The 15,980-nt window shown below is 39.8% G+C and overlaps 1 protein-coding gene across 6 annotated transcripts in view; it reads left to right on the top strand.

The window, feature by feature from the left end:
- Window positions 1-15,980, top strand: part of ahcyl2b (adenosylhomocysteinase like 2b) — a 45,212-nt gene that overhangs the window by 11,795 nt on the left and 17,437 nt on the right. For 2 of the 6 annotated variants that reach the window (XM_036577457.1, XM_036577459.1), the window contains exons 2-3: window positions 13,980-14,088; window positions 14,425-14,568. In XM_036577457.1, coding sequence (XP_036433350.1) covers window positions 13,980-14,088; window positions 14,425-14,568 — 253 coding nt within the window. Of the gene's footprint in view, window positions 1-10,327; window positions 10,509-13,976; window positions 14,089-14,424; window positions 14,569-15,980 lie in introns of those variants that run through there. The other 4 variants (XM_036577456.1, XM_036577458.1, XM_036577462.1 and 1 more) reach the window with 3 other exon arrangements.

Here is a 15,980-nt window from a genome sequence, read left to right as displayed (position 1 = left end):
ATAGAGCAAGGTCAGCATCACACATCATACCCTGCAAATCTCTTGGCTCTCCAGAGCTGGAAAGCAACACCAGTGTTTAATCTCATTTTTCATTTTAATTTCATTTTAATTTCTGTTTCTTTGTATTACTTTACTTGGTTTGTTTGGCCGTGTCTGATATTGGTGGAATTGACAGTTTTGACATTTTTTTCCTCTGACGTTGTTTCTTTAAAGAATTGACTCTCAAATCTGTAGCCAGCTAGGTATGACACTAAGGCTGCAGTATGGTTTTCTGCTATTTGCTGTAAACACACAGTGTAATTGACAGGAAAGTACAGATGGCTTCTTGTCCTAGTTGAATATCGGTGGTTCATATCAAATCATTTTTGTCTAGTTTATAACCTAGTTTTTATAGTAGTGCTGATTGATTGAGTGAATTATTCTTATATTGAAATCACAATTTTAAAGTGCATTTTTCAGTTTGCAAGAGCTGTGAGTTTAGTTGTGTAGTTTTATGAGGGAAAATTCAGGCCAGTAACAACAAATGCGTGAACTGCTTGTAGTTGAGTTTGACCAGTCAGAAGCATCCAAAAAAAACATGCAGTGTTTGACATCATAAACATACAGGGAGAAAGATACATTTGTAATTATGTTTGGTAGACAATTTTGTTTGACAATATGTACACTCCTAATAGAGGACTGGTTGCTCAATTTATAGAAAACGAGCCTAAAAACGCACCTGCAATATTGGGCAGAAAAACACAATTGGATATTTTCACCAAATCGTTCAGCACTACCATTCAGAGTGTCTGGGGTAGACACAGAGACTGGATCTTTTTTTTTTTTATTGTTTCAATTTTTTTTCTTCTGAGCGTATAATTTCTTTATAACTGCCACAATACGAGTAGTATTTTGCCAGATATTACGAAATGTTTTGATTTAAAATTGCTGACCCACCTTCAAGTGGATTTACTAGACAGTAAGTAAGATGGCAGATTAGTGTGATGGGCTTGTCCTGCAATTGTCTCAGCCCTTCCATCTTCACTGACTCAGCTTATAGTTATGGGTTTATTCGAAGTAAATACTAAGCCCTAGCATTTAGATGTTCTTGGTTTCGGGTAAAATATTGTCTTGATGCTCAAAAGAAATGGTTAGCTGAAGCTCCCAACCTCCCTTGTGCATCTGGAGAATCCTGTAATGTCAGTGATTATAGCACGTATGGGTTAGTTCTCTTTACAGGAATGCTTGATTGTGTGCATAAATCAGAATGGAAAGGCTTTGTTTTCTTTATTTCACAGCCAGAGGGGCGAGCAAGCTCTGAATCCCGTCTCATGCCCAGTTAAGTCTATTGACGCTTGTTGGAGCCATTGTGAACAGCTACTGCAAGACGTTTCTACTTGTACTTCTACTCATTCCACAGTGTTTTTGTCATTTGACAGTCTCGTCTCTTCACGTGCTCTTTTAAAAGTTGAACTTGCTTGTTGATCTTAGTCATTTACCCCAAAAACTTTCCATAATCCAACACTGTAGCAGTTTTTGTAGGAAAATATGTGTTCAGTCATAAGTAGAATATATTTGATTGCTCAAACAAGAGATGACAATCCTTCCCATCTTCTCCGGTAGATATTATGGCATTTCAGAACTCAGTAGCTGTATGGGTTACTATTGTCTGAAGTACACCTTCTGCTTTTACCTTAGTTTACACTGAGGAGATGACAAGGCTAGACTGTTCTTATGAATAAGGAATCAGGTACAGACTAGGGTAACAAGATCTCCTCTCTGGCTCTCTTTTGCTTCTGTTTATCCTCCTCACAGAAGATTGTGGTTGTGTGACAGATGCATTGATGATTGCTGAAAGTCTGTCAGCATGTTCAAAGGCCAAAATTAGCATGCTGGAGCTCCTGACATGGAGACAGCCTTACAAGTCAGCTTTATGTGTGTCTGAATGTTGTTAGATGCTGTTTTTTGGAGTTTGTAAGTTTATTTTGAATTTGCACAAGTAGGTGTTAACCCCTAAGTGTGTTTTGAGCCTTGAAATAAAACAAATGTAATTTAATCCATTGTTCATAGGAAGAAGTGCCAGTTATTGTGTCTTCAGTATGAATGTATTTGGATAGGAAAGCCCATTAAATAGATCATAATGAAGCACCTAATCCTTATTATTTCCTTATTATATCCTTATTATTTACAAAATGTGCATGATCCCTAAGGAAATCATTTTCCTTTCAGTCAAAGCGATGGGACTCCAGAAATGTGAGGTAGTGTTTCTTCGTTCTCTGTCAGCATGGTGCTCAATTTGGAATTGGTTGTATTAGTTTTACATGTGAGACATTTAATTCTCATCATCAAAGAACAGAATAGTCAGTAGCACAAATTGTGTGGTTTGGTTTAACTGTATAGCTTATGTAAATCCAGAGTCTAAATCAGCAAAATGTTTTGCCATTAATGTGACATGACAAGGGGCCTGCACATTTACCTGGGAAATGTGTTACATTCAGTGTTGTTACAACAAGGCCAAAACAGTGTCTTTAACATTATTGCTGCAACAGTCAAGGCAGTTGGATAATTAGGTTTGCACTGTAAACAGCTCTCTCCTTATGAGAACAACTTACGAGAATCCTGAGTCAGGATTAAAGATTCCGGTCTCCCAGTGGTGCTTTTGCATGAAGGTGACAATTTTCTTAACACATTAAAGAACACAAAGTAGCAACCAAACATTATGTACCTAGATCTGTTAGGCCACAGAGAAGAGAAAGCCCTCTGCTGGGAATGTAGTCCTGTCAGCAGTTCTGGAATTGGGAGTCTATGGGGAGTGGTTTACTGAGTTCACCTTGCATTAGGGTGCATTTTGATCTGCCTGTAGTTTCCATTATATTTGTCTGTAGTTGGGCCTCTGTGGGAAGAAAAAACAAGGCTAATTCACTTGTGGTGAATGAGAGGTAGTAAAATATGATGATCTGTCGTATTTTTTCATCCTCAATAGCCATGTTTCTGTCCAATCTCTTAGCAAATTGCAAGCAATAAAATAAATGTGCTTTAAAAAATGCGGGTTTGCAGCATGTTTCTATCAGACTGCAAAAAAATGGTTGTTGAAATTTTTGTTTATTGATAAAATGAAGTTGTATTTAACGTTTCCATTTCCAATTTCATGTATGTTGCAACTTGTGTACTTTTGACTTCCCCATAACCTACTAAAGTATAACCTACTAACCAGCTCAATTTCCTTCGGGATCAATAAAGTATCCATCCATCCATCCATCCATTCATCCATTCATCTATCCATCTACTGATGGCGACACTGTGGTGCATTTTTATCATCATTTCTGTTTTTTCCACTTACGCGAGCGAGCGATCTCTGCCGCAAGCGATCTCTGCCGTATAGAACTGTTTGAGCGCTTTCCGTTTAGAAAAGGCGAAGTCTTTCCTTCTCTCTGTAAGTGCTGAAAAGTGGCAACATTCCTTTAAAAAATGCTTTCATCATCTTCAGTCCAGCTCTACCTCTCCACCATGCTATTTGTGTTTCTTCTAAGGGGAGTGTGAGTGAAATCTGTCACATGATGCTAAATTGGTGTAAATGCATTTCCAATGATGTTTTCACAACGTTTTCAAGTATTGATAAATGGTTTGAACGGAAGAAAGTTTTGTTGACATTCATAAAACATTAATGACAGTTTCTGTTTCCATAGCCTACATTGACAAACTTTTTTTCACATTTGCCATGAAGTATTTATTTTTGCCTCAGAACATGCTGCTGTTGAACACTATTCTCATCTCCACGGAAGAACTAGCATAAATTGTGAGAAGACATGTTCAGTGTTGGTACAGGCCCCAATCCAGCCTGGCAGGAACATCACACTCTTGCTGTTCAGTGCTTACTCAGAATCTCAGAGGAACACCATCTGGCACATAAATAGAAGCTTTTATCCACAAACCTCAAGACAATGATTGCTTCTTTGTCACAGTGTTCATCTGTGAAGGAAATTTTCAGAACTGGCTCGCAGGAACAGGTTTACAGTGGCTGAAGTGCACTTAGGGGTTTATTGAAGCAGCCGCCCAGCCAGCCATACTCAAAGGATGGCCTTTGTCCTTTTCCATTGAGTATTAGAAACCAGGGTGGGTGGATTCGTTCGTTTGATTTATACTTTGATGGGCAGCCTTGAACTCATGGACCCTTTGATGAAGTCTCCAAGGTTATTTACCTTTTCAGAAACATCTGTTTTGTCTATGTGGCATTTTTACTTGGTTTTAAGTACCTTTTTTAGTACTGTTTCAATATAGGTATGCTGTGGTCACTTTGTTTTGAGACCCTAAATCAGGAGGCTGTTGAGCAATGAACTGTTAACTTGTTACTGACATTTCTGCCTTTTCCCAACACACAGCTGTAGCTCAGCATCCAGAGGCTCCTCTCTGCAAAAGCAAGAGTGAGTTTGTTTTTGTAATGGCAGGGAATCGTATCAGATGGCTCTTCTTAAAAGTTTTTTAATCGATCCATGTGGCACCCTCCTACCCTGCAGCTGAGCACGGAGTACATTTCACATGGAGAGATAAATGTGTACATAGACACACACTTGCACACATACTTGCACAATGTGAGGAGAACTTAAAGACTTATATTAATCATCCCTTTTTCTTTCTCTCAAAATCGTTTTCCACTGCATGGTGTCCCTTCATTTTACAAAGGCATAGTGTTACACTGTGGTAACTGAAGGATCCTCCGGTGCAAGAAGGAAAAGGGAGAAGGGAAAAGAAAGCTCGTCAGAGTACAGAGAGAAAGAAAAGAAAACGAAATGGAATAACATGCGGCTGAAAAGTGAGAGGTGTAATCACATTCTGTGACTACTCTGCTGTACCATCTGGTGCAGTGACTTTCCACTGCAGCCCTTTGGTCCGCCCTCTGTTTATGAATACTGGGCACACTCATGTGGACTCGTCACAGGACTTCACCTTTGTGCCTGTGGATCACAAAAATGGCATCAAAGTTCATGCCTAGTTCACTGCTTGAGTGCCTTTCAATGCTTCATTGTTGGAAAGGTCAAGCCGGTTACAAAGTCTGCTGATCTTGTATTGTCCTTGGGAGAAGTGTGTTAAGGTGTATATAATCATTGAAAAGGGAACAGGTTGAAATTTAATAATATGGAAAATTTCAGAAGTGGTGTTAGGTAAGTAAAGGCTACTGATGAAAATTAGAAAGCTCCAGGATTTCCTACTGGTCTAGTTCCTCAGGTCTCAGAATAAGGGATCTCTAAAATTCTTGTCTTAAACATTTCTTCCAGTTTCCCTCTTTTAACAAAGCACCATTGTGGATCATATGCCACCATATGTCACCATTGTTTCCGCTAGCTAAGGTGTAAACCTTATTGTCTGAAGGGGCTTTGTGTCTGTTATTGTGACTGTCCAAAGGAGAATCTAAAGATGAGCCCCACCCTGTTCTTTCACCCATCTTTCTGTTGCTGGTCGGCCCAACGTATCTTCTAGCTGGCATCATGTTGCAAATGCTCCACACTCCCCTCAACCAAGTCTTCACTTTTGTGACTGTGAATGATTCGCTATTACTTTTTCAGTCATTTGGTGCGAGACACTGTGGTGGAAGGCTCATCAGAAAGCAAAAAGAAGGGCTGCAGGCTCATTAGCTGTCAGACAGAGGGCAGCAAAACTGATGCCTGTCCATGACTAGTTAATGTCATCCTTAAGCTTCTTTATGTGAGTTTTACAATGAGTACCTTGTGAACACGGGATATGTATTATTCTGAGACAAACAGAATTAATCTAAATTTACATGACCATTGTTTTTGCCATGTTAAAGTCTGACTTAATCATACCTCCATCACCTGAGACCAGCCTCTGTCTTGTCTCAAGCCACTGTCTAAATGGCAGTGTCGGGCAGCTTGATTGGGGGATTGCTGATTGACGCAAACGTCTACTAGGTTTGTCACAATTATTACATTATTGTCTGACCACAATTATGAGAACCACAAATATTTATGCTGACCGCAATTATTTTTCATAGTCCTTAGTCTCATGATCATAATCATATTGTATCACAACAAGCAGAATGTTAAATGGTTTTCATCAGTTGGGTTGAGAGAAAATAAAACTTTTTTTAGGCTTAAGAAAAACATGTAAACTCTGCTCGACTCTGCGCATGATTTTATGTAACTGTAGATACTTGTGGTACAATCATCTTTTGTCAGTGCAGAGTGTGAAGATAGGTATGAAAGCAAAGAAAATGAAATTATCACAATCATCTGTATCTAAAGGAAAAACATAATATAAGTAGACATTTACATGTGGTACATTTGCATGTATTACATAGCAGCATATTCCGCTATAGTATAAAATAAAGTGAGAAAGTTCAGCACCTCAGGCTGATGGTGCGAATGCTGAAGAAATAAAGAAAAGCTATTTGTTCTCCAGATGTAATTCATTGCTGCTGTCTAAGAAGGAGGGGATTCTTTCTATCAGTTTCTTTGATTTCTGTTATTAAATGTGATCCATTAGGCCTGCTGTCAAAGCCTGGATATTGCTGTTCTAGTTCTCCGATGAAAAAGTCAAAGGTTACACGCTTATTTTTGGCATTCCCTTCGGGTTCATCAAGTCTGTTTCTTTTAGTGCGGTATTTAAAACACTGTAGATGGTGATGCTTTGTTTTTCCTGTTCTGGTTCTGGCCAGTTTCCCCACTGGATGCTTTCTCCTGAGAGTCTAGGTTACAGTACTGATCGAATATCTTTCCAAACGTTCAGAGACTCTTATTTCCTTACTGTTATTTCAGACCTGAAGACGGTTATAAAAGTGGCAGTTCTGTGATTGTTGTTTGTGAGGTTCTTGTTATCCTACCGTCGAATTTCCATCACATGTGAACTGTTTATTATTTCTGACTACATTGTGATAGTGGGGGGAGTTGGGGTTAAGCCCTTAACCTTTGGCTCTCTAGTGCAGTTGCACCCTGCAAGGAGTGTATAGGAAGTATTTAGAAATAGAATTGTATTAACAGTTAAACCCAGTGAGGGAATTTGCAAGTCCTGTGCAGCATTTTAGATGGAGAGTGAGGAAAGTTTACATGAGCAACTAAAAATATAAGATTTAACTAGTATTTAATTACTTATCGACAACCAGTTAATCCTGCTTCACTTTTAGTGCATTTAGGTTTTGTCATATGTCTAAAATAGATTTTTGAATAAGGGGGCACAGGATTACTTAATCGTTTATTTGCTTACTGGACTGTGTAACTGGAATTGATACCAAAAATACTGATGCAACTGCTGACTTTGTATTTCTTGGTTCCGGTCTCCGGTAGCTGAGGAGATGAGTCAAATGTATTAGGAGAATGAAAACACTAAATTGTAATATCCATAAGCACCAAAGGGCTCACAGATTTTATGCAAGTTGTATCTAGTAGTGGTATCTAGCACGAGTCCATTGCTCAAGCTACATACTACTACAAAGATAATGCCTCTGAAACTGTTCTCATTAAAAGTTAGCCAGTTAGTCAGTTTTTTCCTTTCCCTCCTGCTGTCTGAACAAAAGGGATATATGATTCCATTCATGCACTTCTTCTTCACTTCAGTGTGAGTGGACACCATATACAAGAAGGTGAATACTTGACAACTTGGAAATTAATGGTCATCGTTGGCGTATTTGCTTGTGTTTGGTCAAAATGCGTGGCAATGGCTCTCATGTCTAAAACGTAAAATATTTTAGCTGGTCAAATTTTTAAAAAATGCCTTTAGAGTTGTATTGCCACGTTGTGAAGTTATTATACTGTACCAGGGCACTCACCCAGCCACCCCTCAAATTCTAAGTAAAGTGTTTGCTTGGCACACTGCCCGTATTCCTCACTGATGTTGTAGCACTCCAAAAGTGGCATTACTTGGCTCTAAGCGAGCCTGCTTCGCTGGCATGCTGTTTGGCTTCTGTCCTGTACCCACACTGTCTGTATGGTTTGAGGTGGTGACAGTGTTTTTTTTTTTTTCCTCAGAGAGCATCTGTTATGTTGGTCTCGGCTTTACAGTTAGGATGCATCTATAACATACTATGTATCTAACATGCACACAAATGAGAGAAATTACTACTTGTGTGAAATGCACAGGTCTGGTACAATACGTTTTAGCACAGAGCCCGTCACGAATCAACCATGCGGCTCAAATGTCCTTGAATAACATAGACAGGTGATTCAGCATTAAATTAACGATGAATCACTTACGCTTCGGTTCACTTGTGTAACACGTGCTCTGTTCACGTCTTTCAGCGTTACCTTAAACATGTGATAACTTAGTTGTGGATGAATGTGACTGACATCAAGGCCCAGGATGTGTGTGTGCGCTTCTGCTCTGCCTGTTATTCATCACGACTCTCGAACAGTTCCACCAATTGGTGCTATTAGAATGCTGCATGTGTATGCATGTGAGTCTGTGTCTCTGTATCTTTTTCTCACACACAAAACCTCTGCATCACCCTCTTACATAAGACATCATTTCGCTTTGATGTTCTCAGGCCTGGGTATGTGCCCCTTTGCAGTAACATATTGCCTCTCTTTTTATTCCCAGAAATGGAGCTTTTCTCCTGTAATCCACAAATCCACCCATATTATCTCTCAGATTAAAATACCTCACCCTCTGCACTTAGTGATCAGTGTCATTCAAAAGGGAAACAAACTGTATGTGCTGAGTTTCAGCTCTTAATTATGTTATCTAAAGCCTTCATCTCTGTTTTTCCAAAATGTTTCTTTTTCTTGCTTTGGTTAGGTCAAGATAGAACAGTCCAGATCAGGCTTACCTTGTTGTATTGAGACAGATGAGAAGCCTGAAGGAGTCCATTTCAAAGCTGTAGTCTTCAGAGTACCTTCAGAGTTCTTAGCACTGAGAGGTGACATGATACACAGTGCAAAACTGTTACAGTGTACATTGTGGAGAATGGACAATCTATTAATTATACCATGTAATGCAGCTGCATTGTTTGAAGTTTGCAAACTATTAGCACCAATCAGTAACTCAGTCCAGCATTTCTCCTGCTTCCCAGCTCTAGTGTTGTTAGTATGTTCTATGATAGTATGATTATTCATCATTTTTCTTAATTCAGATTTTTGTTCAAAATATCATAAGAACACACAATCATAAATTTATTGTCATGAATCAAATCAAATTGTGGGCTGAGGGCATTTTTGTTAAACTTTAAACTGGCATCCAGCAATCCCAGTTTGCAGCATTGTAGGCCTGTGCTGGTAACCGTGTGGGAAAACAACTGTGGTGAATGATCAAATCAGGTCTTTGGGTCTTTTTATTTCCACAGAGTGTTTACATATGCGCTTTTCTGACAATTTTGAGATGATACCTAACACTGAAGCAGACGTGGACCCAAGCCCATTGAGTTGAAGCTTAATCTTTGTCAAAAAAAGAACAATATAATGGCACAGTTCAGAAAAATTGTGGTCGTAGGATATTGTCATTAATTTGATCAAGGGTAATCAATTTTATCTTGTAAGAGAGAATGGGATTTTGTGAATATCACAAACTTTACCATCCATGGCTGAGGTGTCTGTAGCCACTTAGCTTAGCCAGGTGGTTCTGAACATCGGTCCTGGGGAACTCCTGACCTACACAGATTCAACTTTTTCTTGCCCCAACACACCTGATCCACTTAATTATCATGAGCTTCATGGGCTGGATCAGGTATGTTAGAATAATATCAAGAATAGTTGATACTGTGCAGGTCTGGGGGTCCCCTGGACTGGAGTTGAGAACCCTGGCTTATCATCATTGCCTTTATGTCTGAGACGTTTTTGCCTGATGCGAAATTGCATAAGAGCTGATACAAGGGGGCGTTTTTTCCAAGACCCTTGATTTTTTATTTATTTTTTTTTTGTCTGACACTGTGGTTTGAGGATGTCTTAAAATGTACACCATAATATAGGAATCTTTTTGTATAGGCATGATATCTTTGTGCCGTGCTTTCAGAGTGACACCTGGGTTGTCGTGATGCACTAATGGCTTTTAATGCAACAGAATATGCAGCATGATCTTCCACTTCTCACTCATACATCCTACCTTTCTGAGCTTTCACACACACAATGAGCCTATTGTCAGGGCCAGCGGTGGCAGCAGGTATCCTTGGCAAAGTCTACTCTCTTGGGCCTGAAGTACTGTAATCACCTAATAAACCCTCCCTAAAAAAGGCCCAACACACACAAACATGCGCACGGGAACACTGCAGACCACATAATGACCTGGTTAAAACGTTGGTCCAGCCAGGCCACCATTGGCTCTCGATTCAAACAGCTGTATTCATTCCAGGCTCGGAACAATTAACAATTAAAGGAGTGATGGGTGAGGAATTTAAAAAAGGGAACAATTGTGCATTGTGCTTGACGGGCAGCGGGACCAGTCGGGACTGGCCTTGAGTAAAGCGGGTATAAAAAGATCCGACCCAGCACATGGGTCCTTCTTTCTGTGCTACCCTCACACTTCACTTCCATCCCTCCATCATGTTGAAGAAAAAGAAGGATGGAGAGAATGGTGAGCCTTCTACGAGGAAGGTAAGAGGAGCAATTTTCCCAGTGGTCTGTGGAACTTAGGATGCAGGAGGTGCCTCCCTGGGCTGCTTTTTGGGGGACTGTCTGCCGACTAGGGGTTATGATGCACTCAGTTTATGACACTGGGTTTAAAATTTAGTACTTTATGATATTTTAAAAGAAATTATGACTTCATGTCATTGCAAAAATGATTAGTGGGACTAGACATTGATTGTACTAGTATGGTTTAAATAGAATAGTCCCCTACAGTTGATCAGCCAGGACATGTTTTTGTCCGAGGTTTTTTCTTTTAATTTTGCACTGGAGTCATCAGGTTAAAAAAGAATTTCAGTGACATAGGCTTTCATTACTTCTTAGCTACATTAGCCTCTGTGCAAAACTAAAGAAGCACCAAACAACTTGTCTTGGCTAATCAGTTAAATTTGGGGAGAGATTGATTTCAGTGAACCAATTCCTTTTAAGCTAATTGTGACCTTTGGTGTTGAAACTGTGCATTTGCAATACAAGGCATAATTATTAGAATGCAGCTCATGTTGTCAATGCACTTTGTCTCATTTCTCCAAAACAAAGTACAGTCAAGGTGTTACAGCCCTATGACAGACATGTGTGAACAATAAATAGCCCTCAAGTCATCAGCAGTCAACAAGTCTGTGTCCTGCGGCCTGTAGCATGGAGGTCGTCCGTTCTCTCACAGCGCTGCTGACCTCAGTCAGCCCTGACCTGTCAGCACCCTCCACTTTTCATGGCTAACTGCCAGAGTGCCAAATAGAGTGTGTGTTTGCCTGTGTTAGCCTGACGCTGGTGGAGGCCACATTGTGTGTGGAGTTGTGTGCTGATGTGCATTGGATTATATGTGTAAGTGCAGGCTGCAGGCTGTAAAGTGAGAACATACACATTTATTTTGGGTGTGTCTGGCTATTTGAGCATTTTAGAAGCATGCAAGTGCAGTTGTTTGCATTTGTTTTGGCCTATTTGTGGGAAATGTCCACATTTCTCACCCTAATCCTTCATGATTTCACTTGTTTTGTGTATGTGTGGTTTCCTGTCTCTTCTGGAGTCACTATATCCCCTCCTGTGAGTGTGTCACTGAGTGTTGCTTTATCAGCTTCTTGTCTCGGTTTGTTCCTCTGAGGCTGTACAGTACATAGTGTGAGCTTGTGGTACAATAAAAGTTACCACTTCGTAAAACATTGATAATGAGAGGTCAGATACAGGCACTTTGTTTCATGTGGCCCTTCTTTTCCCATATGAGTCAAGGTTTTTTCTGTTTAATCTGAGCTATTGTGTTACAAAACCTCTTCACTCAGTGAGTCGAAACCAATGATTGGGTCCTGTACACAAAAGGCCTTGCGTGATTCAAGGTTTTTTCTGCGTATGTGTGTGAGAGACGGGGAGACTGTGTGTCTGAGTCACGGCTATATCCTCAGTGCGCCGCACCGCATGTGGGCTTCTTTGCATGACTCGGACCTTTGTTCTTAACCAAGGCTGTTCCTGCTCGGCTTAAAAGCACCACTTCCCCTATAGGCTTTAGCAAAAAAGAACACAGGCTTCACTCATATATCGTTTTCACTGATTAAAAATATCGTTTTCTGGACTTATTTGGCTTTTCTGAACTTATCAGCAGTAGAGGAAATGGATTGAGGGTTTTCATTTAGAGTTATAAGGGAAGGTTTAGCACTGCAGTGGCAGGGAGAAGGGAGTGCTCAGAAAGGGCAAATTTTCTGATTACTTGCCACTTTTTTAATTAAACGTTTAAGAACTTCAGGGTATTTGGGAATACTGTTCATTCATCAGTAGTTTAGCAGACTCTGGCTATCTGTGTCACAATCTGTGGGAACAGCATGGAGTCTGAAACTGTATGTGGAAGGGTTTTTAAGACATTCTGTTTTCAAATGTGAGATTTCAAGAACATTACATGAATGAATTGCTGTTGATCTACTGTTGATAGTGTTTCATGATCGTTCAGATGCCACACCTTGAATAAATCCTATAAATTAATAATTGTCATTAATCATCACCTATCATCTTGTACACTAATACTACTTCGGCGTGGTTGTTGATAATGCATGGCCTTACGTAAGAGTGCTGCTTTAAAATCTCTTGATGGAGTAGAGGATTTGAGAGCTGCTGTTCATTCAGATAATACCATCAGCAGAGGCAGGCCACGCTGTAGTTTAATCCTCACACAACTCTGATGGCGTTTCCTTCCCAGCAGCTGCCACGCCACGAATAGTAACTTGAGTTTACCAACATATCTGCTGATTTTTACTGCCAGCTATCTCCCAGTGGCTGCTGTTGCTGCCCCTGGTTTCAATTAAGTAGGGCTGTAAAGTTGCAGACAGGATGATCTCAGAGTGGTTTTAGAAGTTGGTCGTTTTGTTGCAAATTGGTTGTTTTTTAGCCTGTGCCTCAGACATGCTGCCCACGTGTATATGTATATTTATATATTGCATGCTAAGCTGGCCATAGCTATCAGAATGTCATTAGTTACATTCTGATCTGCACATCCATTTGTACATACTTAGGTACATTGGTTTTTAATAGTCTGATGGTGAAGCAAATATATGTTTATGCTGGCTAGCACCAACAGCAGTTTAAGAGCAAGATAGTCACTGGATTGACTGAAATTTTGTGAAGTTCACAACATTTTGTTTTTAAAAGTTACTCAGTATGTGTCATTTGAGGCATTAATGAAATATAACGACTTATTGCCGGCAGACATACCACCCCATCAGGGATATATTTTTCTTGCAGCACAGTTTATGCTAAAAGATGGGTCGCCTTGAATAGTTCCTTCATGTCGAAGTAGGTGGTTTTGGTTACCCTAAGCAACAAAAGCTACCAGACTTTCTGCCCATAGTCAGAAGTCCATCTTGTGAGACTGCATTCCCCCTCACCCACCCCCCAGATACCTGCTTTGGAGATCTTTTGAATGGCTCTAAGACACTGAAACTTCATCTGGCAAATTATTCCTTGTTCCAGAGCTGCATGAGCCTGACACTATTCAAGACTACTCTGTGTTTAAACAAAAAATAAGGAAATTGTAACTACTGGGTTTAGTTTTGTATTGTGTATATGTATTATACTGTAAGTCATGCTGGATAAGGATGTCCTGTTAAATGAGTAAACATAACAAAAATTCAGGGTTTTTTTTTGTTTGTCTTTTAGTTTCTATATTTTATACCAGTTGAAACTGCCAGCTGCCCTTTACATTGAGTAAACATTCCATGACCAAATGACCATTAGGACTTTTGAAAAGCAAACATTTTAAGTGTTTTATGAAGTTGCATTCACGCATGTTAAATTAAGAATGTTCTTTTTCCCTTCTACTGTACTGTTACCATTACTGTTTTGGAGATGCAAGGTTTTCTTATGACAGCATCAAAATGTAAATGTAGCTTAGAGTAAACACCATCTTTACAGATGTTGCATCAATGGCGTGTCCCTTTTCTCTTTCTTCACTCTGCATAGCAGATACAGTTTGCAGACCAGAAGCAGGAGTTCAACAAGCGTCCCACCAAGATAGGCCGCCGATCTCTGTCTCGCTCCATCTCCCAGTCCTCTACAGACAGCTACAGCTCAGGTACGAAAATGCACACACGCCTACACTCTGGTTCAGCACGTGCTATCACCCACACACTCACTGGCTTTTATTTCACGTCGTGTCAAGTGTATTGAGAGCTCCAAGTTTTTATTGTATGTCTGTGTGTAAGAGAGAATGAGTTTTATTGGACCCTTATAGTCCTCTTTAGGAGGATTGGACCAAAACTGATGGAGGAGAACATACTTTTAGAGGGACAAAGGATGTTGTAAGCCATAGTATAGACATTAAGAGGGCACAACACAGACACACAGTCAGTGGAGCTATTAGTAGTGTGAGTGTGGATTTGTTCTCACAGACTGATCTCTGTCTCTCCAGCTGCCTCTTACACTGACAGCTCAGATGATGAAACCTCTCCTCGTGACAAGCAGCAGAAGAACTCCAAGGGCAATGGAGACTTCTGCATCAAAAACATCAAACAGGCTGACTTTGGTCGCAGAGAGATTGAGATTGCTGAACAAGGTAGGCGAACATGGAAAACAACCGTGTATTCATAAAATTCGTGGTGTTTAGGCCCGATCTCAGAGGAGTATACAGGTACACTGTAGACATATGAATAAGTGAGACGTGTTCATGTGAGTAAGGGCTACGTTATTTATACAATACCATAGTGTTATTTGTATTGATTAGGGCTAAAACAGCTATTCAACATTTTTGTTGACGTCAACAATAAAAAAATCGGCTACAAATATTTCCGTTGTTTTTTTGTTTAGATTTTTTCAGAGTGACTTCCAACCTAGAGTGAGTTAACAGCTTAACCTGAAGAGGGCAGCAGTTCACATGCTGTTGTACCTATGTAAGAAAATGTTGAAAGAAAAAGATAAATTATGCTTGAAGATTGAAAAAGAAGTGGGAGCGTTTTCTTAAAATGAAGGATAAAGTAGTCACATACAACGTACACAAATCTGACTTAGCACAGGAAAAAGAAAGCCTTCAGCCACAGGAAAAGAAAACGTCCTAGTGACGATTCTGAAGCTGCAGAACTGTCAGTAAACAGTGGCTTTCCTTCCATGCTGGTGTTCTGATGAACTTAACTGCTCCCTGAGGAGGCACAGTTCGCCCTGTAAGTGATTTTGTCAGAATGAGCTAATGTTCTTACAAACATTACCAAACTTCAAACTCGGCTCGTCTAGTGAACTAGCACATTGAACTGTTAAACCGGTTAAATGATGCTGCAGCCTGAAGAGCTATAACATCAACATATATATTAATAAATTACTTATTTTTTGTTGTTTCATATACTTAATGTAGCTCAAAAATTAAACTGAGGGCAGGCTTAAGCAAAGTTCCACAATTTTTTAATGTGGTTGCGATTTGGTTCTTGATTTGGTCCAGTACCTCAGTCATAACAAAAAAATGTTTGGCTGTGTTACAGCTCTTCACATTTACAGGCCACATTTAAGCCGGTTCATCGTTTATTATTCAGGGGGGTGGACCCTGATGTTGCGGCAAGCAGATATCATGTCTGTACAAAAACTACCTATATTATGTGGATGTTTTAGGACGAGGTTCAGACAAAATACTACGAACACAACTTTTTGTGTTACGTTCTTTTATTTTTTTTGTATGAAGTTGTGCCATCACTGTGTTTACTTCATTGTCTGCATCAGTGTTAGGGACCATCTCAAAATTACTTTTAAGAAAAAGTATGGCAGGGGATGGGGGGTGGGGGGGTGAACTACCTACCTACTTGTTGAAATAAAGACCTTTGTGGATAAGATCAGGTAACCAAGAATATGCGGTCTACCTTGGTAACAGTTAGCATTTGATATTGCGCAGTCTTAAAGTGTCAGTTTATGTTTTATTTTATTTATTTATTTATTTATTTTTGTACAGTGCTGTGAAAACTTATTTGATTGCTTCTTTTTTGCGTA

This window comes from Colossoma macropomum, unplaced genomic scaffold, assembly GCF_904425465.1.
Source record: "Colossoma macropomum unplaced genomic scaffold, Colossoma_macropomum, whole genome shotgun sequence".
Taxonomy (NCBI): domain Eukaryota; kingdom Metazoa; phylum Chordata; class Actinopteri; order Characiformes; family Serrasalmidae; genus Colossoma; species Colossoma macropomum.
The sequence above is the reverse complement of the archived record's forward strand: the minus strand, read 5'-3'. Positions and strand labels throughout refer to the sequence as shown.